This window comes from Manacus vitellinus, unplaced genomic scaffold (genome assembly GCF_001715985.3).
Source record: "Manacus vitellinus isolate BGI_N305 unplaced genomic scaffold, ASM171598v3 scaffold_45_pilon, whole genome shotgun sequence".
In the NCBI taxonomy this organism is placed as follows: Eukaryota; Metazoa; Chordata; class Aves; order Passeriformes; family Pipridae; genus Manacus; species Manacus vitellinus.
In genome coordinates this window covers 3,122,276-3,145,994 of record NW_021940571.1, presented here as the reverse complement: position 1 = coordinate 3,145,994, position 23,719 = coordinate 3,122,276, and the positions used below count along the sequence as shown (strand labels likewise).

The following is a 23,719-nucleotide window of genomic DNA, read 5'->3' as shown; positions in this document are numbered from 1 at the left end:
TGACACATTCAGGTGCTGTGACCCATTTTTGGGGCACACTGAACTTGTTTGCTCTGTAACTTCCCTCTCAGGACCTCCCAGCAGGTCCTGATGTCAGGCTCAATTCTTTCATTCCTGTTTTCACCACGCTGGATGAAATTGAAATCTGAAAACAGCAGTGACTTAAGATAAACCTTTGAACATCCCTGTGGCATTTTTAATTAGAGATGTTCCTTCTCTCGTGGATGTAGAAACTGAAAACCTAAAATAGTGAGAATTGGGAGGACTGGGGAGAATTCCCACCTTTCAGGTAGAAATTCTACTTTAGAGGTGCAAAGGAGTTCATTGATCCACCAAACTTCTTAGTTATTCACGGAGTTTGGGTGTGAGAGGCCATAATATCATGAACTTCAATCTGCTGTTGGCAGGTGACCATGGGAATTCAAATATCTTTATTTTAAACAATTGGAGCTTTACTGTTCATAGGAAAGAAATGGGAAAAAAAAGGTATATAGTCAATTAATTAATCATCTGCAGAAATCTGAAAAACCTAACTTGTAATTTAATTAGCTTTAAAAAGCTCACACAAGATGAGCTCTTTGCTGAGGCTTCAATTTTGCCTATTTTCTTGCAAGGTAAACATCAGGCTATAATAATGTCATGAAAGACATATTTGGTACACATTAATCATATTTTATTGAACCTGATCCACATATGAGACAAAATACTGAGTTATGTAATACCACAAGGAATTAAGAATACATGAACATTCAAAAGAAATAATAATAATAATAATACCTTTATCTTTTAACTGGCTATATCTTCTCATTGGCTCTCATTTCTCCAAGACATTTATAAAAGTACAGACCATGATTGTGCTAATAAAGAGGAAATTATACTGATCTATAATTAGAGTAATAAGGAAAAAGGCACAGCAGATCATAATTGAACCAATAAGGGGAAAATATAATCATGTTTAATGGCTTATATGAGTGTTAGTGTCTCCTGTATGCTTAATAAATTGGTATCTATTTTCCTGGTGTGTATCTAAGACACCTTTCCTAATATTATCAAATTACCCTTCAGATCCATTGTTGGGAACTTCTGCTCATCCTGGAAGGCACTCTGTGGTAAGGCTTCTTGGAATAATCAGAATAACAGCAGAAGTTAGGACGGATCTGACCATCAGCTACAATCACCTGCAGCAACACCTCAACTCTCTCCAGGTTTATTTAGGGTGTCCCTGGTTTACATCCATGGATATACAGAGGTGTGTGGGCAGTAAGAGCAATCAGTCTCATACCAAACATATTTTCAAAAGAAATAAGGAAAGAGTTGAGAGGTGTAACCCTTTATCCAGTGTGGTCACTGGATTTGGGCATGAAAAGATGCTCTGCAAACTCAAAACAAAAGGCAGTGATTTATTTCCTAATATTCACAGTAGAATATCATGGCTGCAAGCCCCAAAGCTGAACATCAGTAGTTCTTTGCTGCCGCTGAGCTCCCTCTTCTGTGTTTTTATTTTTTACCTGAAAATTTCACAGCTTGCAGCTTTGATGTTTTTTCCCTGCGAGTCCTTGAGCTGTTAAGTGTCCCCTTCTCAGCAATCTTACCCCTGTCTGCAATTTCACCTTTTGCATCTTGTGCAGCTCGAGTTTACTTGTTTTTCCTCACAGCTTTTTTTTTCTCCCAACGTGGTGGTTTTCTCAGAGGTCTCAGCCAAGGTCACACAGATGCTCAGCGTGAAAATTCAGCCAGGGATCAGAGAGAGCTGAACCCTCCCGAGGGATTTTAGAGCTGGAGTTTAAAACAACCTCCCCACATCTTCACAAAAGGGACATTACCCAGAGTTTAGCTATAATTTGCCTTTTGATTACCCTCCCAACAATTAAAAAATAAGAATATTTCCTACTTTTACATAGTATGAGCATGTAAATATTTCCCTGGACGTGCCCACACTTGGTATGTGACATCCTTTATTTTGAAGGGACATTTTCAAAGCTTTTCAGCCCAGTTATCCTCACAGGAGCCCAGGTGCTCTTCCAGAACTGTAGGTGGCTTGGAAGGGCAGGACCAGCTCTGGTGAATGGGGCTCTTTGTGTGCAGGTAGATCTTGAAAGCTCAGAGGGCTATGATCCTATGATAACATGGAATGTGCGTGACTTAAGATATTAATAATTTCAAAAAAATCTGAATATGCTTAAATAATGTCCTGAAAGGCACCTAAATAATTAATTAAATAACAGCAAAAATATATTTTATATATTGATTATGTATTTCCATGTATGTTTATGTATTTATATATAATAACTATAATTCTCTAAACTTCTTAGCCTGATAAATATCAACCTTCCTTGGAGCTGACCTTGGCTTTCACTTCTTAAGACACCTGGACAGACATCTCTTGTATCAAAATTCCTATGACAGTGTGACACTGCTTTCACATACACACATGAAATAAGGAAAAGACAATTTTATAGTTTGTAGTGAACTTTAAGAACCTTAAACGAAAGAAATCATATAACCTCATAAAACCTCATTAGATAGATGGATGGAGATATTTCAAAGTAACAGAATAAATATATATGTGTATGTATATATACAACACACACACACATATATATAAATATATATACACACACATATAGTATTCCATGCACTGGTTTATACCTCCTTTCCTTTCAAGCTCCCAAAGGAGAACTGAGAAAACAACGATTCTACACAGAATTACAAAAGGCATTAAATGTATTTAAGCTCTAATTTTCGCCCAGGTATTTTTAGTAAGCTCAGCAATAACTAAAAGAAGTGTTTCCTTGCGCAGCACACAGTAGTGAAACTTTAATTTATATGTTAATTTTTTAATTAAAGGGAAAAAATTATAGAAGAGGGTCTAGTTTTCTTTAAAAGTGCAGCATAATAGTCTAACATTAGACTGGAGGATAATAGTTGAGATGTCTAACAGCCCAACCACTCTTCCCTGAGGACACCCAGGTAACCCCAAGGCTGAATTCAGTGTTTTCTGCTGCCTCAGAAACAGCCTGAGACAGTCAATTCACTTATCCCAGGGTCACCTTGTCACAAAGGCTCCACATTTTGCATTTACTGAGGGTTCTGCCTGAGAGCAGGGGGTGTTTGGGTGCCCTGGGCACTGTAAAGAGGAGCAGACAGGGGTGAGGAGAGGGGAAGGCACAGCCCTGATGGCAGATGTAGGGAAAGGCAGACAATGCTGGAAAATAGATAAAGCCAGAAACTGCATTTTTAGTGTTTGAGTGTCCTGCGGTTTCTCTGCCGCTCAAGGCAAAGAGGTTTGAGAATGCAATGGGCAGTCACAAGCATCTGAAATACCTTATTTAAAAGTGGCCTCTGACAAGATTTAGGGCTTGTGATTCATTCCTCTGATGTCATGGAAATGAAAGAAATGTGTGTCAGCTGGCCACGTCTCCAAAGGGGGTAAAGAGGCATCAGAGAAAGGCAGTGAATGCACATCAGAGAACACTGAAATTGCCTTAATTTGAAGAGCATGATTTGGTGTTTCCTGCAGGAAACTGCACTTGAAAAGTTTTAATCAGCAAGAGTTGTCACTCGAGTTAATTCTGAATTAATCTTATTTTGTCACTAAATATTTCTATTTGCATTGCTGACACAACAATCTTGGCTAAGAATTCCAAATTCCCAACTGGTAACTCCCATGTTGAAACTCAACATGGACGCTCCCATGTTGAAAGCTTAGGGATTTATCACAGAATCATAGAATCCTTGAAAATCCTGGGTCGGAAGGGACCTTAAAGATCCTCCAGTTCCAACCCCTTGCCATGGTGGTTTAGGTTTAGACTGGGACATGCTCTCTCCAGTGAGCTTGTCCATGCAATACACCTAAAGGGAGACTCCAGAATTACCCGGAGAAATGAAATTATCATGATTTCTTAAACTTTCCTCTGTTAAAACACCATTTCCCATTCTAGCTTTAAAAAAAAAAAAAACCACTTGTGCTCTCCATATTAAGGTCTATAAACTTCACACTTAACTTTTTATTTCTGCTTTATTCCTCTTCTCTGCATTGTCAAATATTGCTTTTGTGTAATTGAAACAGAGCTGTAGTTTGATTATTAAACAGGGAAAGTAATTGTATTTGGCTGTACAGGGGGAAGTAAAGGTGCTTCATAGAAAAAAAAAAATTAAAATGTGGAAAAGTTGCTTTTTTTTCAGAGCAGAAGTTGAGGGCAAATGCTCCTGGGGGGCAACAGTCCCACCACCAAGGAGTCACCTTCTAGTTTCATGGGGTGGCTCAGGGATGTGGGTTTGACAAGACAGTTTGTAGGGAGGGTGTACATAATTTATTTCTCTTCTCCACCCCTCTTCTCTATTCATTTGTGCCCCAAAATATTTGCATTTTAAAGACCCTCCCCATGTTGTAGGACCTGACCTGTTGTTCAGCCTGGCTTTGTACCTGCAGCGTGGAATTCTGGTGGGAGCAGCGTTTAGGAGGCTGGAGTAAAATGAGGGTATCAGGTGTCCTAAGCACCGTGGGTGATTTCCTGTTGGGAGCCCAAGAAGACAGAAATCAGCATGTGACACTGTCTGGGTCCCATTTTTAACCCCACCATCAGCAGAGGACCACGCAGAGCTCTGCCACAGCCCTGATGGCAGCGAGTTAAGTGACACACCTGATGCTTTGCCAGCTGTGACATGCCTGGGCAGAGGACACTCCTGTTTTATCTGCCACAGTTGCTTAAAACCAAAAATAACCACTCATGTTACAGTGCAAAGTTTGTGGTGGGTAAAAAAGGTGCTGATCTTGGGCAAAAAAAGCCCAGGTGGGAGAGAGCTCTAAGCAAAGACGGGCAGGATTTATTATATTTGCAATTCTATTTATCTTTCCAGCTCCTAAACCAGCTGCCCCATGCGAAGGACACATCCCTGAGTCCCCCCAGCCCCCTGGAAGCTCCTGCCTGGATGTGCCCAGCGCGGGTGTCCCTCCATGGCATTCCCACAGTGATCCCGTTATCCCGGGAGCAGATGCCGGGTGGGAAGCAGTGCCTGCCTGCAGATCAAGTTGCTGCTGCCAACTCTCGCGAGCTTTATGTCAGAAACACTTGATTATAATGTCAGCACTGGCCAATTTACGGGCTTAAAGCAGCAGCTGCACAACTGCATTTCCCTGAGGTACCCAAAGATCCCGACTCCTAAAAACTTTTGTAGCTCTTGTAATAGAAGTGGGGTAAGTGATTCTCTCTTTCCATGTCTCTGTCTACCAGGAAAATTTACAGTTCAGCTTGATTTGTATGGGGATTGGGATCTTTTAAAACGTTCTGCTCTGCCCATTTGTTGCTCTCCTGGGAAAACTCCCTCTGCTCCGGGAATGCGGCGTGTGTATCCAACCTCGGGATTATTCAAGGGATCCTGGGCTAAGTAAATTAAGCTGAGCTAGAAATCACTTATTAATTCAACCATCTTTCCTATTTAAATAGTGATTTTATAGCCCTGTGTATAGATTTTTTGGCTGGGTCAGGGTTTGCAAGGGGAGGAAACAGTCATTGAAATAAACAGTGTTCCCTTGCTGAATAAGAATGCAAAAGTAGAGTCTGTTTAACTTTTGCTGGAGGAAACTACTCCAGCAGCAGCTTTTTAAAATATGCAAATACATTGTAGGATATAACTATGCTGGGTTAATGTTGATGAGCTAAAGCAATTTCTGACCCTTTTACTCTCATAGTAATAATCAAGTCATGTTTGTTTTGCTCAGTGTGCTTTACACTGCTGAGTTTGGTTTAAAGCAGCATTAAAAACCTTATTAAATGTAATATTTGCCATGCAGTCGAGGTGTAATAATAATCCCCTGTCACTGCTTCTGTTAATATTGGCAGAGTAGCTGGAAACAAGTCCTTTCATTCACTAGTACGAAACTTCTGTGTTTTTCAAGCTTGATCTGTTTCTAACTTTTTCTTTGAAATTTGCAGAGCTAATTTAAAAAGTACCCAACTGATTTTTTTGTTATTATTTTTTTTCTTTCTAATATTCTTGTTTAAAACTTCTTCGGTTTCATATCTTGCAATGCTACAGTGTTTTCCTCCCACCCCCATTCCTTTTTAACTAACAGGAAAGTGCATGGGGGAATTAATTTTAATTACTATTGAGATAGTAAAAGCTTTAGAAACTTTAAAGGCTCTTGCTTTTCTTAGTCTTATTTTCTCTTCATATCGACAATATTTGAAATATCTTATTATTTCCAGCTTGTTGTTGTGGTTTGACCCTGATCTTTCTTCACATGTTCAGTGAAGTGACAGTGTCAGTGAAGCAATGAATGTATAGAAGTAACTTCTCCCATCTCACAGTGGTATTGGGTGCTCAAATACCCAACTAGATCCCTAATATTAACATTCCTCCCAGTCACCCCATTGCCTTGGATGCTTTCATCCCTTCTCCATCCCTTCTCCATCATCCTTCTCCCAGCTCTGGTGGGTTTTCAGGACCTTGGGGGAAGAGTTTGGGTCTGGTTTCGCAGAGGGGCTGAGATGAGCCCTGGGATGCTCAAAACCAGTGAAGTTTTAAGAGCAGATTTACTGAGCAAATCAGGTTATTTTTCTCTCCTCTCCTTCCGTGGCATCTCTTAAATCTTCTTGAGAAAATTTCAAAATTAAACACACCGTGTTAAAAAGTGATCCCAAGTGAGAGTGGAGTCCGTGTCGGTTTGGCAGGCTGGAAATATTCAGCAGACTGGTTAAGTTATGCCAAATTCTCTCAAAGACAGCAGGATTTAGGCTTGAGTGTTTTAGCAAACTAGGGTAACTGTAAATACAGGCTTTTGCTTTGGTCCTTGTGGGGGTTTGGGCTGGATTTCAGGAAAAGGTTCTTCCCTTTGGAAGGTGGTTGGGCACTGAACAGGCTCCCCAGGGCAGTGGGCACAGCCCCAAGGCTGCCAGAGCTCAAGGGACAGGGTGGGTTTGTTGGAGTGTCTGTGCAGGGCCAGGGGTTGGACTGGATGATCCTTGTGGGTCTCTTTCAACTCAGAATATTCTATGATTCTCAAAGGCCACAAAGGGAGAGGAGCTAAATACCACTAACTGATGTGAGTGAGCCTCCTGTCTGTGCCAGAGGGAGTCTTGCTCACCCAAGCTCCTTGGGAATTGCTGGACCACATGAGTTGACAACTCACATCTCTAAAATTGAGCAAACAGGGGTCACTTGCAGATTTCTGCAAGTCAAGCTGAAGGTGGAATGTGACACCAACTCTGTTGTCCCCATTCACCACCTTATCTATTTTTTTTAACACAGCAACAAGATAAAACAACATGTTCCTGCTTTCTAAAATGTATCTATTTTCTATCTGTTTTGATGAATGATAAAAATATCCTTGAAGATTCCCCCCTGCTCCTTTGGTGCTGTCTCAAAGTTAGGAACCTCTTTGCACAAAATATTCCCTTTCCCCCCCCCCCCCACCCTCTGCATTTTCTTTCCAGGAACAGGCTAACAATCAGGAGGAGCTCAAATTAGGCCACAGCTGTATTTTCCATACAAATTGGCCTCATTCCTTTTAAGGACACAAATTCTCCTCATTAACAAAGAGTGCCCTGTTTAAAGGGGCAGGACAGAGTACATGATGTACTACATCATAGAAGGGAGCTTTGTTGAGCATTTTCAGATATGTAAACCACAGAAATGGATTTATGCAAATAGTCTTTGTCTGAATTTTCTCTTTCAAGAGGACAGTACTATGGTTTTATAGCATTTGAGGAGGTTGGGGTAAATCAGACTATTAGTACTTATATTTGGTATATAATCAGCTTTTATTCCCCCAGTTTTTAGATAATACTAATTATAGATTGGAAAGGTTCTCAGGAACCAATGAGTGGACAGTATGTAAATTTTTAGGCATCATCTACATGTATTCAAAGGTCCTTGATGTTTTAGTATTTTAATGTTCATTCTAAGTAGCAGAAGTTTGACTACTACTTTGTAGGACTCTGATGGTTGTAAACTTGCTTGAACTCCTCTAGAGAAACAAGATCTTGAAAGACATGACTCATTTAAGTCTTGACCTGCTAACTGGAGTAATCAGAGCCTGTTTATATGACTTTACTGGTCTGGCTCGTTCAGTTCTGTGCTTTTTAGCAAGAGAATTTTTCTGAAGTACTGACTAAATACAAAATACCAAACACAGTCTTTGCAACAAAACGGACAAATGAGAATTTATGGTTAAATACTTCTGAGCTTTGTGCAGCAGCACCATCTTATTTTTAAAGCCCCTGGGATGGCCTACACCCTTAATTAATAGCTCATTTTGGCTCTGGTAGTAACATATTGCAACGCTAATTCTGAATTTCTTTTTCGTGTGTTTCAGGCATCATGATTTGGGCAAATGGTCCAAGTCTCTCTACCAGGTTTCTGATGTGGTTTCTTCTCCTGTACATGTTCATCAGGAAGGTGGTGCCTGAAGACAACATTGTTACAACCAAGAAAGGCAGAGTCAGAGGGACAAACCTGCAGGTCCTGGGGGGAACTGTGACAGCCTTCCTTGGAATACCTTATGGACAGCCACCCGTGGGCAGACTGAGGTTTCAAAAGCCAGAACCTCGGGAGAAGTGGTCGGATGTTTGGGACGCCACAAAACACGCCAACTCCTGTTACCAGCATATAGATACAGCTTACCCGGGGTTTGCTGGATCAGAGATGTGGAACCCAAAAACTAACCTGAGTGAAGACTGCTTGTACCTTAACGTGTGGGTTCCTTCTCCCAAGCCCAAGAATGCAAGTGTCATGGTGTGGATTTACGGCGGTGGCTTCGAGTCTGGCTCCACTGCCCTGCCGGTCTACGATGGAAAGTTTCTGGCCAGGGTAGAAAGAGTTGTCATGGTTTCCATGAACTACAGGGTCGCTGCATTAGGATTTTTGGCTTTGCCAGGAAACCAGGAAGCTCCTGGAAATGCAGGTTTGTTTGATCAAAGGTTGGCCCTTCAGTGGGTGCAGGAGAACATAGCAGCCTTTGGAGGCAACCCAAAAAGCGTGACGATATTTGGGGAGAGCGCTGGCTCGGCTTCTGTCAACTACCACCTCCTTTCCCCCAAAAGCCATCCTTTATTCACCAGAGCCATCATGCAGAGTGGATCTGCCAATGCCCCTTGGGCTGCAATCACAGCATCTGAAGCCAGAAACAGAACAGTGGCTTTAGCTAAACAGCTCCGGTGTCCCACCAGCAACGAGACAGAGCTAATTCTCTGCCTCCAAGACAAGGACCCGAAGGAAATACTGGAGAATGAAATTTTTGCTGTTCCAGGTGGCTCTTTTCTGCAAGTATATTTTTGTCCAACGGTGGATGGCAATTTTCTCTTAGACATGCCAGAAAAATTGATTGAGAAAGGCCTTTTCAAACAAACACAGATCTTAGTGGGTGTTAACAAAGATGAAGGGTCAGGATTTCTAGCATACGGAGTCCCTGGCTTCAGCAAGGATAGCGATGGCTTGGTCAATAAAACCCAGTTTGAGACAGCCTTAACTCTGGCCTTCCCAGGAGTGAGCAAACTTGCAATAGAGTCCATAATCTTTCAGTACACGGATTGGGAAAACGAGCACAAGCCAGAGCACTACTGTGATGCCGCGGACGACGCCGTCGGGGACTACAACATAATCTGTCCTGTCATGGAATTCTGCACAAAATTCGCCCAGCTGGGAAACAACGTGTTCTTTTACTTCTTTGAACATCGATCCTCCAAGCTGCCCTGGCCTGAGTGGATGGGAGTGATGCACGGCTACGAGATTGAGTTTGTGTTTGGGTTGCCCCTGGAGAGAAAGGTGAATTACACCAAAGCTGAGGAAATCTTGAGCCGCTCCATGATGAGAGACTGGGCAACTTTTGCCAAAACTGGGTAAGTTTACTGTGGAAATTGGTTTGATTTTTGCTTGTTGTTTCACCAGTGGAAAAAGCTTAACGGTTTTGGTGCTGCCTGGAATGATGAGAAGAGATTTATTGTTCAGTTATTCAAAATTCCTATTTTAGTTCTGCTAAAAACACTGTCTTAATAAAATAAACTGTTGATGTGCTGCTCACGGTATTGGATAAGCTTAAGAAAACAATGTTTATCCACCCATAAAAGCAAGTACAAAACATTTCTTTTACCATAGCAGCAGTGGTTACAAAGGAAGGTAATGGTTTCAAGTGCTAGAAACAAAATATTTCAGACTCTGGGAAATAAAGAAGTAGGAGCAGAAGTAAGAGCAGAAGTAGGAGCAAAAAACCCAATTTCCTTGAAGAAGTAATTTGATCAGAACATGCAAGTTTCTAATATAGAGGTGTGTTATGTACACATGATGAAGAGATTGGGATTTCAGGACATACTTCCCAGAAAGCCTCTCTTCCCATGTGTGCTGTGAGGATGAGCCTGGGCCTCACTGATCCTGATGACAAATCACTCCCTACTTCCATTCGACTCATCTGTAAGCAAAATTTCCAATTGACTCATCTTGTCCAAGCCTGGACAAGAAGCAAATCAGAATATTTCATTTGGATGTTCGAGATGGATTAAATACAACCCCTCATTAGGTGCCTTCTACTGGTGTCCAGGAGAAGTGAGGCAGCCCCTGCTCTGCTCAGCAGAGTTTTGGGCTCTCAGTGCAATACTCAGTGGGAAATAAAAACATTTCAGAGCAATAAGAAAACCATCCAATGCTGCAGTTATGTGTGATTAGTCTCAAGGCTGCAAACCTGATGAGATGGGGAGGGATCTTGTGTTCCAGAAGCTTGGTTTGTGCTCTCTCCTGAGAAAATCATATATATAAAACTAGATGCCTTTTAGAACTCACAACCAAACACTTAATTCACACTACAAAGTGTTTATTTAACTTGAATTTCAAAATTGTGCATTAATTCTGTTTCTAAGGCGAACCATTCCTTGGATTTATATATAGATTTTTAAAGGCTGAAATCAGCATTGTAACAGGATCTAATTAATTTTCTTAGTAGATTAGAAACCAGGGGACACCACTGTGCTCATTTAGTCCATACAGCCTTGTACATAACTCAAAACACAGGTAGGACTTACACATTTCCAGTGACTAAAAACCCAGAACAAACATTGGTAGGTTGTTCTACAGTTTAATTACATTTAAAAGGGTTAGAGTTATAAAAATAAGTTTTGTCTCTAGTCTGAATTTGCCTATTCTACTTCTAGTTTTCCAAACACTATGTTTTGTTTGACAATTTTTAAGCTTTATTTTATGATTTTTTCCATACAGAGATAAATATCTTTATTAAGGGTCTATTCAAATAATCCTTAATAACCCTTAATACTTTTTAATTTTTTTTTGCTAAATAAACCAGGTTGTACTCTTAAGCCTTTCACTATAATGTGTTTTTTTTTCCAATTCCTTAAATAATAACTCTCCACCTTTAAACCTGTGATTCATCAACACCTTGTTGGAACTTTCCTTGTTGGAATTAAACACTGTTGTCCCCAAGATGTTGTAATTAAAGGTGTCATCTATCCCTTCTGGTTCAACCTGATAGTCCCTGCTTACTCATCCAAGGGTTGCCTTGGGTTTCGTGTTATCCAAGATGTGGTTGATTGATTGATTGATTGATTACTTTGGTTTGTAGGAATATTAATTACCTTAACAACTCCTATCCCCTTTATATGTTTGGAGCTTGTAATATTTCTTTTAGTGTACTAAAACTCAGAAAACAACAGTACTCATCAATGCACAGTGTTTTAATACAGGTTTTATTATTGTGAAGTTTAATCTAAACTTTAATCTCTGGGCTCTTCCTGCCTCCCTCTCCACTCAGAGCCTGCTGACACCGCTCCATGGGAATTTGGTGGGAAAGGCTGTGGTGCAGAGAGGAACATTCAGCAGGTTGCAGGCTCTGGAACTGAGCTGTGCAGTTGATTTATCGATGCCAAAAATGCATGTGAGAGATTGCCAGGCTGCAGTTTGCACAGTGAGGTCTGGAAAAGCCTGGTGACACTTCCTGCATCGTGAAGACACACTGGGACAACATGACTTTGACACTGGTGTCTTTAGGTCCTTGGTGGAGAGCAAAGTGAGTGAAGGCTCCTTATTACACACTCCAGCCCTACAGGAGTTTGAGGTCAGGATCCTACATCAGAGAGAGCAGATCTTTCCATTAAACACAAGTATTTCTTAAAAAGAGAATTCAGGTCCATACTAAATTTTGCAGAACTACATTTGCAGTTCTGTGAACTGCTTTTTAACCCTGGATTATACATATATATTTAATTTTCATCTACATAATTTTTATGTGAATATATATATACACATATAAAAATCTCAATAACCTGTTGTGCAAACAGAGGGCACTGTCCCTGTCACTGTAACCTGCTAAAAATAGACAACACAAGGTACATTCAGGTTGAAGTTTGTAGAAGACAGTCCTGTCATCTAGTCTGATTATCATTCACACTATAATTAGATTACCCTACAGATTGAATTTCAAGTGGTTTCCACAGCAAACAGCAAAATAATCCCTCTCTTTGCTTCCACACAAGTATCAAAAGCATCACTATTTGGATAAACAATAAAATTGTGCAATTTTTGTAACAGTAAAAGGTGAGGATTAACCCACACTATGACACTTTACTCCCTGAGCAGAGCACAGACACCTCAGGCTCTGTTACACATTATTCATAGTGTACAATGGGTGGGGAAGTAATAAAAATTGCTGATAATTCCAAGATTAATAAGTGACCCTTGTTTTTCTGGCGTATTTGAGCACATGGTAAACATTTATAAAGAACTGGGGAAGCCCTGCTTTGATATAATGTTTATAGGAAACTCTGGCATGATCAAAGGGCAAACCTCTGAGGGGAAAATTACCATTGATGTCTCCAGCAGATGAGGAGAAAATCAAGCAGAAAAGATGAAAATGAGAAATATTGTACAGCACATTTTTAGTGAGGGCGTTTGACCTAATATTCTAATGTGCAGAAGTACAAAAGCACAAGGGAGGGAAGAGGAGCCTGCAGAGGGAAGGAGATGTGGTAGAGTCAACAAAACTGGGAGAAATCATATTTATCCTGGTGTTTTCTGACTGGGAGGGACTGAGAGGTGGCAGAGCTGTTTCTCAGAGGAGTCTTCAAGCCCAAATTTTGACCTTGGTGGTCTTTCTTTTTTATTCTCATGTGAGGAATGAAATTGGTGATAGAAAAAGTTAAAAATATGCCCTTTAGGAGTATTTTCTGCTTCTGTCATTGTTGAACCCCAGGCAGCACCTAAACCCCAGAAAACTGCTCACCCACTCCCCCCACAGTGGGATGGGGGAGAGAATCTGAAGGGTAAAAGCAAGAAAACTCCTGAGAAATGCCCAAAGTCATGTAAGAACAAAAGCAAAGTTGTTAGGGAGAAAAGGAGAAGCGATTCCTTCAAAGCATCCCAAGAGTATATGTGAAATTCTCGATTTCTGCCTTTCTCAGTAACTAAAAGGAGACTGTCAGCCAGCCCAAGGCTTTCCCAGTCCACCCCCACCCCTATCAGCAGCAGATGCAATTTTCCAAATCTCCAGGCACTGCTTATTTCACATCCTTGCTAAAAATAAATATCAGTGATAAGTGACCACTTTTCCTGGAAAATTACAGGCATCAAGAATTTTTATTTGTGAATATGAATAGGGAATGGCAGATGCAGATGATTCAGTAGGAGACAGGAGCAAATATCTGAAGTTAGGTGCTGTTGTTATACTCCAATATCCCTCTTCGGGACCCCTGGGAATAGTGTCACTTTTAGGAATCTGTCATATATTTACACCGTCTGTAACACCTGTGAAGATCCTGTTGAGATGGTCTTCTTTGACAATCAGCCTTTGCTTTTCAGCAACGAGAGTCCCTGCAGATCTATTATCCACAACAGGATTCCTCAGCCTGGGAATCCCTTGGAGCTGGGGAAGCCATTACTACCTGATTGTCTGCAGGATTTACCCAGAGAAATAAGGTTATTTTTTATAGCATAGTTGTAGAATGGTTGAATTGGAAAGGACCTTAAAGATCATCTTGTTCCAAACCCCTCCCATGGGCAGGAACCCCTTCCACTAGCCCAGGTTCCTCCCACTGGCCTTGGACACTTCCAGGGTTGGGACATCCACAGCTTCTCTGGGCAACCTGTGCCAGGGCCTCCCCACCCTCACAGGGAAGGATTTCTTCCTCATGTCCAATCTAAACTTACTCTAAGTCAGGTTAGAGCCATTCCTCCTTGTCTTGTCACTCCAGGCTCTTATAAATAGTCTCTCTCCATGTTTCTTGAAGTCCCCCTTCAGGTGCTGGAAGGCTGCAATTAGGTCACCCCAAAGCTTCTCTTCTCCAGGCTGAACAATCCCAATTATCACATCATCTAGTATTATATTATAGTATGTTGCAGTATAATGTAGTATGAAGTATTATATTATATACTATTCTATCACACTATATTATTCATTGCATCATAGATTTATCACATCACATAATTTGAGAAGAATGAAAAAAAGAAAAGCCAATGACCTTTTGGGTCTGAACATGGAGTATTGTGGTGAAAGGACAGACTGGGAGGCCCATGGGATTCCTGGCAGCAATGTTCAGGATCAGCCCTTTGGATTATTGCCAGCTAATGCTGCCCCTGATGCTCTGGACAGAGCACAGGACACAGGGGAGCCCCCACTCTGGAGCTGTGGCCAAGCAGAGTGGCAGTGTGGGGGATTCACCCCCCAGTTAAACACTCCCAGTGTCTCTTCCCTCAGAAATATCCAATATGCCCATAATTTACTTCCAAAGTAGATCTAAGGAATCAGGGGCACATGTTATCCCTTGGGATCTTGGAAGGAGGGAGAGAGTCCACAGGCAGGGATGAGCTGGCTGAGCAGTGTGAGGTCAGTCTGGAGGTGGATACTGATGTCCATGAAGGTGCAGAGAAATTAAACTACTAATAAACTGCCCATGATTTCCTGGGACTGGAAGCAAAAGCTTTCTATCACTTGAAAATTTCTGTTATTTCATTATATTATAATTTTTCATGGCTGAACTTTTGGTATCAAGTAGGGTTGACCACGTATCCCCATTTTTCCTCGTGCAGTTAATGTAATTTCATAAAATACTTTTTTTTTTGCATGTATTTGATCCTTGAAAGAACAACATTTTCATCATACCCTGAAAAAAATCTCTGTTCTACCGGCAAGGGAAGAAAGAGACTTATTACTCCTGCTGTCTGAATAAATCAAGCATAATAAAATATTTGGGTTATAAGAAAGAACAGATTCCAAAATCAATGCATTTGATTTACACTGGGAGTTTAAATTCCTCCCTTTACCTTGACCCAGGGTCTCCTCAGCTTATTCTTGTATTTAAGAACATTGGCAGTTGAATATCAATTGTTAGCCTTAAAATCATTTGATAAAATACCACATATCATCAAACTGGACAGAGATGTGGTCAAATTGGATTCAGCAGGAAACCACAGTGTGATGTCACATGGATCAGGCTCAGAATGATCATGTTCATGTGTAAATACCATTCATTTTAACAATAATGTCAGTTTTCAGTGGCCTTCTCCTGAGTTCTTTCCAGCACACTTTATTCTAAGCTCCACCTGTGGTGAAAAAAAATTTCAATTTCTCTTTTTAAACACTTTTAAAGTTCAATTCTTTGCTACACTTCTGTTATTCTTCAGAAAGCTTTCAAAAGTAAAGTGACACTAACAGCTACTATCAATCAGAAAGCAGCAGAATTCTCTGCCACCTCTAGGAAGGAGAAGTTTTATTTAACATGAAAAACTAGATGGCCCCCAAATCAGTGGGCACCAGGTTATGCTTTTCCCGTTACTTTCTTCATTTATTTTGGTAACTGTGTTCTTTAGTCATGAGACAGACAAACTAGATGGGATGAGAACTCAAATAAGGGTGCAGCGGAACACACAAAGATAATATTTTTTAAGGCTTTGTGAAAAATGTTTTGGATAAAAGGAAACGGGCAAAACTTGTCTGGCTGCCAGTTTAACAACTGCTGAAACAAATCTTTGCAGCTTTTTTCTATAAAGTGAAGCCTTTGAAATATTTCCTGCTATGTTTTAGGGGAATTTGTGAGGCTTTGATTGTCCCACTAAAGCTCTGAAGCACTTTGTCTGGTTATTATTGCCTTTCCCTGATGTTCCTCTGGTAGACATATAATAAATTTCAGTGCTTTTGTTACCAACTTATCACAACCTGTTTATAGAGAGTAGTTTCAGACCAGTGAGAACAAAACCAACAGCCTCATATAGAGTCCAGACAGCAGTTGAACTGGGGACCTATATACTCTATATGGCAAGGACTGAATATAGTGGCAAAAAGTAAAAATAAAAAACTCCAACCACTTTTAATTTTCTTATACTTCAGGAAGTAGGAAGTTTTATGTACCACTAAGCCACTTGAAGGTCAGAAATTTATTGTGGGCTCTATTTCTTCCAGGGAGCCACATGGAGAGAGGAAGGTGGTTGGGTTGGAGCCACTTTGATCCTCACAGGGTCTTCAAACACACCAGAGCCAGAACTCAGGGGCACCAAGAGGAGACTTTTCCTGAGGCTGATGCTCCTGACATCTCACATTCATCTAGAAAAAGTCATTTTTCATCTTAACTAGTGATTTTCCCTGATAAGCTCAAGAATCCTGAACAAAAGATTTCTGGATGTGAGGTAAAAAAACACAAATCATGAGAAGAGTTTCTGAAAGTAAAAATGACTATATGGAAAGTCTTCCTTTCCCAAGTTAAGGAAAACCAAAGCTTTCATTTTGGCCCAAAAGGGCACGTTTATTCTCCCATAGACTCCCATTAATGTGAGTAATTTCTGAACCATGAAAAAAAATTGTGGAAATCACAGTAATGAACAAAAAAAAAACAAACAAAAAAACACCAGTAAAACAAGGTCAAATTTTAAGAAACTTTATTTCTATTTCTCCACCTTCAGTTTTAGGTTCTTAAAAGTGACTCATCATCTTTGCGGGGTCCATATATATTGTTACATTCAGAAGCAGTAATGGAAACACCTTTTTAGCAAACTATTTGGAAAAAGTGCATCATGGAAAAAATCAGTAACTAGAGCCCTGCTTTGGCAGGCATCTCTCTCTTTCTGGCTACAAGCTGACAAGCTGTCAAGCTGTCATCAAATTTCAGAATTGAAAACAGGAGTATTTGGTTCAGTCCTCTTTTCAAAATAGGCCTGGGATATAAAGTTGTTTAGATTGGTTTAATGCTATTACAAATATTGCAATTACAAGAGGATGTCTTGTGCAGTAAATGCAATTTGGTCCACACAGATTTTATTCCCTACAACAGATGAGTCAAACTATTATTTTCAAACAGGAGATGAGAACATCTATTAAGGAAATGTCCAAATATTGTAGGAGTAATTGAGCGAGACATAAAACTAAAAACCTAAAACCATAATGCAGAGGTTTGCCTTGAAGAGAGGACTGGCAATGCTTGGTGGAGAAGGGGAAACTTTAATTCAACTGTCAAAGGCTGAGGGATCCAAACCATCAGTGATGATTCACAGTCCTGGGAGGGAGCAAGGTGAACTCCCTGGGTCTGCAGCCGAGGCAGAGACACACAAACCCCCACACAGGGTCCAAGAGAAGGAGTGGATCTCTTTGAGGTGGGTTTTTGCAGAGCTGTGCTGCCTTTAGCTGGCCCTGTAAAAGAAGAGAGGGAAATCTGAGGGGCTGGAGTGTGTCCAGATAAGGGAATGGAGCTGGGGAAGGGGCTGGAGCAGCTGAGGGAGCTGGGGGGGCTCAGCCTGGAGAAAAGGAGGCTCAGGGGGGACCTTCTGGCTCTGCAACTCCCTGACAGGAGGGGGGAGCTGGGGAGGGTCAGGCTCTGCTCCCAGGGAACAAGGGACAGGAGGAGTGCCCATCCCTAGAGGGACCGTGCAGATGTGGCACTCAGACCACGGGTCAGTGCTGGCCTTGGCAGTGCTGGATTAGCAGCTGGACTGGAAGATCTCAGAGGTCTTTGCCAACCTAAGTGATTCTGTGATTCTGTGACTCTGTATCTTGGGTGTGGCTCCACCTGTTCTCACAACAGAGATGGGTAGAACAGCCCACAGTGGACACGGTTCCCTGCTGTCCCAAGGACCTGGCAAAGAGGCTACGTGGATATTTTCCAGGGAAAGGAGAGGAGCAAAGAGAAACAAATGTTTCAAGAGTTGAAATAAAACCATAGTGTCATTGCTACTCAAATTTGGAAGTGGAATTAAGAAGCCTGAATGGAAATAATTTAGTGTTGGATGAAAAGCATGTGAGGAAGGAAAATGGGAAGGCAAGAGAGGGAAATGCTGACTGATGTAAGAGGTCAGTGACCAAGAAATACACAAAGAAGAGGGAAAGAGCAAAAAGAGATTGATATATGAAAGAAGAAAATATCTGAAAGCCTTTTAAGCATTTCAGTGGGTGAAGAAATCTGTGAAGAGAGAAATGAAGGAAGGATACACGTGAACTTACTCTGAGTTATGTGTAAGGCAGGTTCACTAATAAAAGCAACACCCTTCAGAGACAATTTAGGATTAGGATTGCTTCCCCTATATCATAACTTTTACAGACACCTAAATACACAACTACAGAAGCCACTGTGAAATTCTAATTAATGTTCACTCACAGTTAATCCTCTTTTTAGGGCCACTCTTCTTCCATGCTGCTTTTCTGCAGCTTAGTCCTTGTTTCATCATCAGACGACAGAAATTGCAGTTGGAAAGGTCTGCAAACCCCATTTTTCCAGGTGGTTCTGGAACACTAATCTGAAGTCCTGCTGAGAAAATTCATGAGAAGAATGGAAACCTTTCAGTAGACATTTTAATTTACTCCCCAAAGCAAGAGATTGGCTTATTTCAGGGAAGTGGCAAAGGGGAGAAGGGAGGAAATGAGGAGCAGCAGAGGTTACCCAACACCATATTTTTTGAAGGTAGCTCAATATGGTGTTTATTTTTTTTTTCATTCAGCAGCAAGAGAAGGCACTTCTGGGTAAATGCAGTTGGAAATTTAGTCACAGGGTTTGTGAAGTTCTGTCCCCACAAATCTAGAAGCTGCTTTAGTAGAAATCAGGCTTTTCCACCAAATTTTACATGATTCTATGTAAAATTAAAAGCTTCCATCCTCTGTTTTTCCAGACATCTCTGATCCCCATCTGTGTTCTTTACCTTTCCTTGAGGGAATATTAAACAACTTCCTCATTTTATGCAGTACAAACTCTAAAGGTTGCTGCCTCAAATTTATACCAGAGGGATCCTTTTCCTACTGGAATGGCTGTTCAAATACTATGATTTTTTAATTTTAACTAATGAAGTTTTAAATACCTCACCCATCTCACTCATGGTGTTCTCAGTGAGTAGCGTCCAAGTGAATTTTCTGTACAACTGGAAATGCTTGGAGGTTTAACAGTTGTTCTTTCCTGGTTGTGAAATGGTTGCACACCATAATTTCCACTAAACCCCCTTCAATTCTGAAAGAGAACTTTGAAGAGGTTCAGATATCCCCCCCCTTTTCTTCTTGAGGGCATGTCTTTTATAACTCTCAGTCCAAATGTTCGTACCTCCCTCTTGGTATAGTTCAAATCAGGCTCAGATGATGTTACAATGCTGGGACAGAATTTGAATGTGTTTATCAAGGAAAATTACATGCAACTTCTATTTGTAAATGTCAAACCTACAATGAATTTATAACAGATAAGAAAATAACTTAATCATTTTTATTATTATTATTTTTAAATATCTTTGGAGGAGGTTGTGAACATTCTATGTTCTTGTTTACATCTTCCAACATGAAGTTTCAGCAGTTCTGATTCTGATGAAGCAGTAAAGATGCCCAATAGTTTCCTTTATAGGACTGCTCAATTTGGCCTGGATTACATGGTAGTGAAAGTTTGTGACTCATGCACTTCCTCCCACTCAGAGAAATAAAGCAGTGGCAGTAGTGGAAAATAAAAAGGAAAATGCCACTATGAAGAAATCCATCAGGACACGCTGAATCCACACGATTTTGTTGGGTGCAGGGCTGTGTGGAGCATCTGCCTGGAAAAGAAAATCATGATTAGGGCAATTACAATTGAAAACAAATCTCAAACATCATATCCTACTGTAGTATCAACTGCACAGTCTGTACTGAAAATTGGAGCTCTGGAGATAAGGAGAGCATTGAACACATTTATCTAACAATTCCTGGGTGCCTGGGATGAACTTTATTAATGGGAGAGGAAGGAAGGGATGGAACCAGCAATCATACACACATGAGCACAGTATCCACTCTCTCTCACAACCAACTGGGCTGACAGATTTTACCAAAGGCACTGGGAATTTAAAACACAGTATTAATACTTCCATAGCAATAAAACCATTTTTCTCTCCCTTCACACCCACTCTTTCGGTTTGTTCAAGGGAGTAATTCTGGTTAAGATACTGTATAAGCTTTTTTCCCAGGTCCTGAGAAAGAAAAGATGTGATAGAGGAGATAAACCAGTCTCAGAGGATGACTAAAAGGACAAGTGTCATGTACCTTCCTCTCTATTTATTCCTTTACTTACCTTCTTTGGAAGTTACTTCCTCCTTCAAAGTCTCAATAGGGTTCAGGACTTTCTTCCATTTCCAAACAGCCCTCTCCAACCTCTACAAGCTAAGACTAAAAACTACAGTTGCATTTGATTTCTTGCTGCAGCCAAGAGTGTTAAGAAATAACAGCTTTGAAAAGTGGCCCTTTAAAGCTAAAATTGATCCCATACCAAAGGACACGAGGATCTTACAAAGCACTTTACAGGAACATTTTAAAAAAAAAAGGCAGAAGTGTTCCTTCAGAATAAAGAGGGACTAAGCTGTGGTGTTGCCTCTCTCATGTCTATTCAAAAGTGATGTAAATGTGAAATGTGAATATTCACACCAGAACCTGGAGTCCTGGAGAAGGTGTGAAATCATCACTGTGGCAGTGACTCTCGGAACAGTGGGGCAGTTCCAGACCTGGTATGATAAAATCACATCTGATCATGCCCTCTGTGTGGAGTTTGGGGCAGAGCTTCCTGGAAGAGCCCCAAACTTTGCTGGAATACTTTCCCAGCAGAGGATCCCTGTGTGCAGGAGTGCCAGGGTGGGACCAGGAGGTCACAAATACCCAGGCAGGGTCTAAAGGGCTTGTTAGCTCTGGCTCAACTGACCCAGCTCATTATTCCTCCTGATGGCAGAGCAGGCTCCAGTGCAGGAGCCAGGGATTTGAGGAACCCTAAATGCATAACAGGCATACCCTGCTGCAGGCAGAACATCCTGGATCTGAATTTCTCAAAAACTGCATTATTTATGGCCAATACCTTAAGACCCATCTTATATATATACACCAGGGATTCATGAATAAGTACCAAGCACAATCAAGAATCATTTCAACTTGATGGGTTCTTCTCTTTTGAGCAGAACACAATAAGACCAAAACAAAGAAGCAACAGCTTGTTGCTTCATTTCCTGAAACTGATATTGGCTGTAACAGCACATAGCATGATAATTTATAGTTTAAGACATTTAAACACTCATCTGTTGTCATCCAGCTGGAATCTGGAAGGAATATCCTGAGCTTTATTTAGCCGGTGAAGGTGTAAGAAAGCCTGGCTGCAAAGGTCCTTCTGTGGTTTCTGTCAGCTGAAGGCTGTGCCAGCTGGATCCTACAGGTTTCCTCAAGGATCAGCAGAAGGAATAATATTTACCTTCGATATAACTTGCAAAGCAGTTTCCTTTTGCTGTGGCTCAGGGGCACTTTATAGTCACTGGATTATGGACTCGTGTGTGGGAGCTGGGAGTGAGAGCTGAGCACAACAGGATTTAATGAACTTCCCAGAACCGGCTGCTTAATAAATGTAGTTTGAAGGATTCAAATCTCCACCTCTCCCAGACTTGTAGTGCTCACCATAGGAGTCCTTCCATTCACTACTGTGGGATTTGATGTCACAAAATTAGGATTTTTACACCTTGTTAAGGAACAAGTAAATGAGAAGGGTTTAATTACTTAGATTTTCAGAAACTGGTTACTATATTCTCACAATTCACTTCTAAAAAAATCAATTTATTTTAAATATGACCTTTTTTTTTTTGATTTTCTTTCCAAGTTCCACAGTTCTTCATAGTGCCACAGGCACAGAGGCCTTGGGAACACTGATGCCAAAGGCTCCAAGGAAATTTAGTTTATGAAACAGATAATCATGGGCACTTTCCAATCACCCAGTATTGCACATGCTGACAATACCCTTATCTGAGTTGTTACCTTCCAGTGTGATAGTTTTTAAAGTCTAGTCGTTATTGTTGCTATTATTGCTATTATTAGTAGTAATATTGTTATTGTTATTATTTTATAATAATTATAATTATAATAATAATTTCAGTTGATAGATTAGATTGCTGCTGTCTGTCCCATCAGTCTAAGAAGATAAAGGCCTTAAGAGAGTTTTATAAAATAAAATATGAAGTGTGGCAGTACATTTGTACAGAGGGTCCATCAGTTCAATAAAAAAAGATGTTTCATGATTAGCTGATATTAAGGAGTACTCTGAAGGGCCCCTCAATTAAATTAAAACTAGCAAGTTAACTTTTTATGCAGTATCATGTATAAAGAGCACCAACTGGTAGCAGCAGTGACATTAAAACCAATATAACTCCCCCTTGCTTGTTATTCCAAATGGACCACTCATAAACTTTGGATAATGAACAGAAAAGTGCCCTTGTCATCTTTTTTTTCTTTTTGCTTTTGCATTTTTTAATAGCAAACAGCCTCAAAGTGTACAATTTAATGTAAAATATTTTGGCAGAATGCAAAGATTTTATCCAGGGAGACCCATCGAGTCATTTTGATGGGTGGCAGAAGATGAGCTGACTGGCTTGGGAAAAGGTCCTGGATAACTATCTGAATTTAAAAAAAAAGCTAAGAATAAGTTGATTATACTGAACCATGGATATATTGACCCAATTGATGGTGATATTGCATCAGGTGCAATCTGCATATTCACACAGAGAGAGCTTTCCAGATTTATACAGCCCTCAGTCTCTGAATGGAGATTTTATGCAGGAACTGGAGCTTCTGGGGATGTTTTACAGTTAATAGTTTGGGTGTTTTTTTTTTTTACAGATATTTCTTCATCCTTTCCCTGGCTAACTTTTTTTAGGAAAGTTTCCAGGGAATGTTCATTTTCTTTGTTGCAGGAGGTAGGACAGCTCCTCAGGTTAAGGACTTTGAGCCTTCAACCTCACAGCCCTCTCTGGTGTCTACTTATCAGTGAGTCAGCTGAAACCAACAGCCTGGTATGAAGAACCCAGTAAAAAGACTAACTGTTTGAGGGTTTGAGAAGACTCAACCAGTAGTTAACAGTAAAACCTGCTCTTCTTTTTAATAGGACTGGGTTGGAATTATCTGTTAAGCTCCCAGTTGTGCTATCCAAGCAAAGCCCAACACAAACGTGTGCCCTGTGGGGACCACGCCACCACCCAAAATTGATATTCATCTGGCAGTTGTTGTGTTGCATTGGGAAGATGAACACAGGTATAAATTTTATACATCACAGCCTTTAGAAATGATGTGATACATCTGGATAAGTTTGCCTGACTAATGCCAAAAACACCTCCCAGCCCTCAGCACAGCCTGGTGCTCCTCATCAGCATTGCTGCTAGTTAGGAGGGTCCTTCTCTCCATGGGGAATAGAAGGGAAAGAAACAGAATGTTTTCTTCCAGACTGTGTGGGGGGAAAAACAAACAAATAAAAAACCCAACCAAACAAAAACAAACAAA

The 23,719-nt window shown here is 40.7% G+C and overlaps 1 protein-coding gene across 2 annotated transcripts in view; it reads left to right on the top strand.

Moving 5' to 3' along the window:
• BCHE (butyrylcholinesterase) overlaps positions 1-23,719 on the top strand; it is a 50,783-nt gene that overhangs the window by 14,397 nt on the left and 12,667 nt on the right. Inside the window, exons 1-2 of one of the 2 annotated variants that reach the window (XM_018079250.1) lie at positions 5,065-5,197; positions 8,318-9,839. In XM_018079250.1, coding sequence (XP_017934739.1) covers positions 8,323-9,839 — 1,517 coding nt within the window. In that variant the 5' untranslated portion in view covers positions 5,065-5,197; positions 8,318-8,322. Of the gene's footprint in view, positions 1-5,064; positions 5,198-8,317; positions 9,840-23,719 lie in introns of those variants that run through there. The other variant, XM_008930034.2, reaches the window with a different exon arrangement.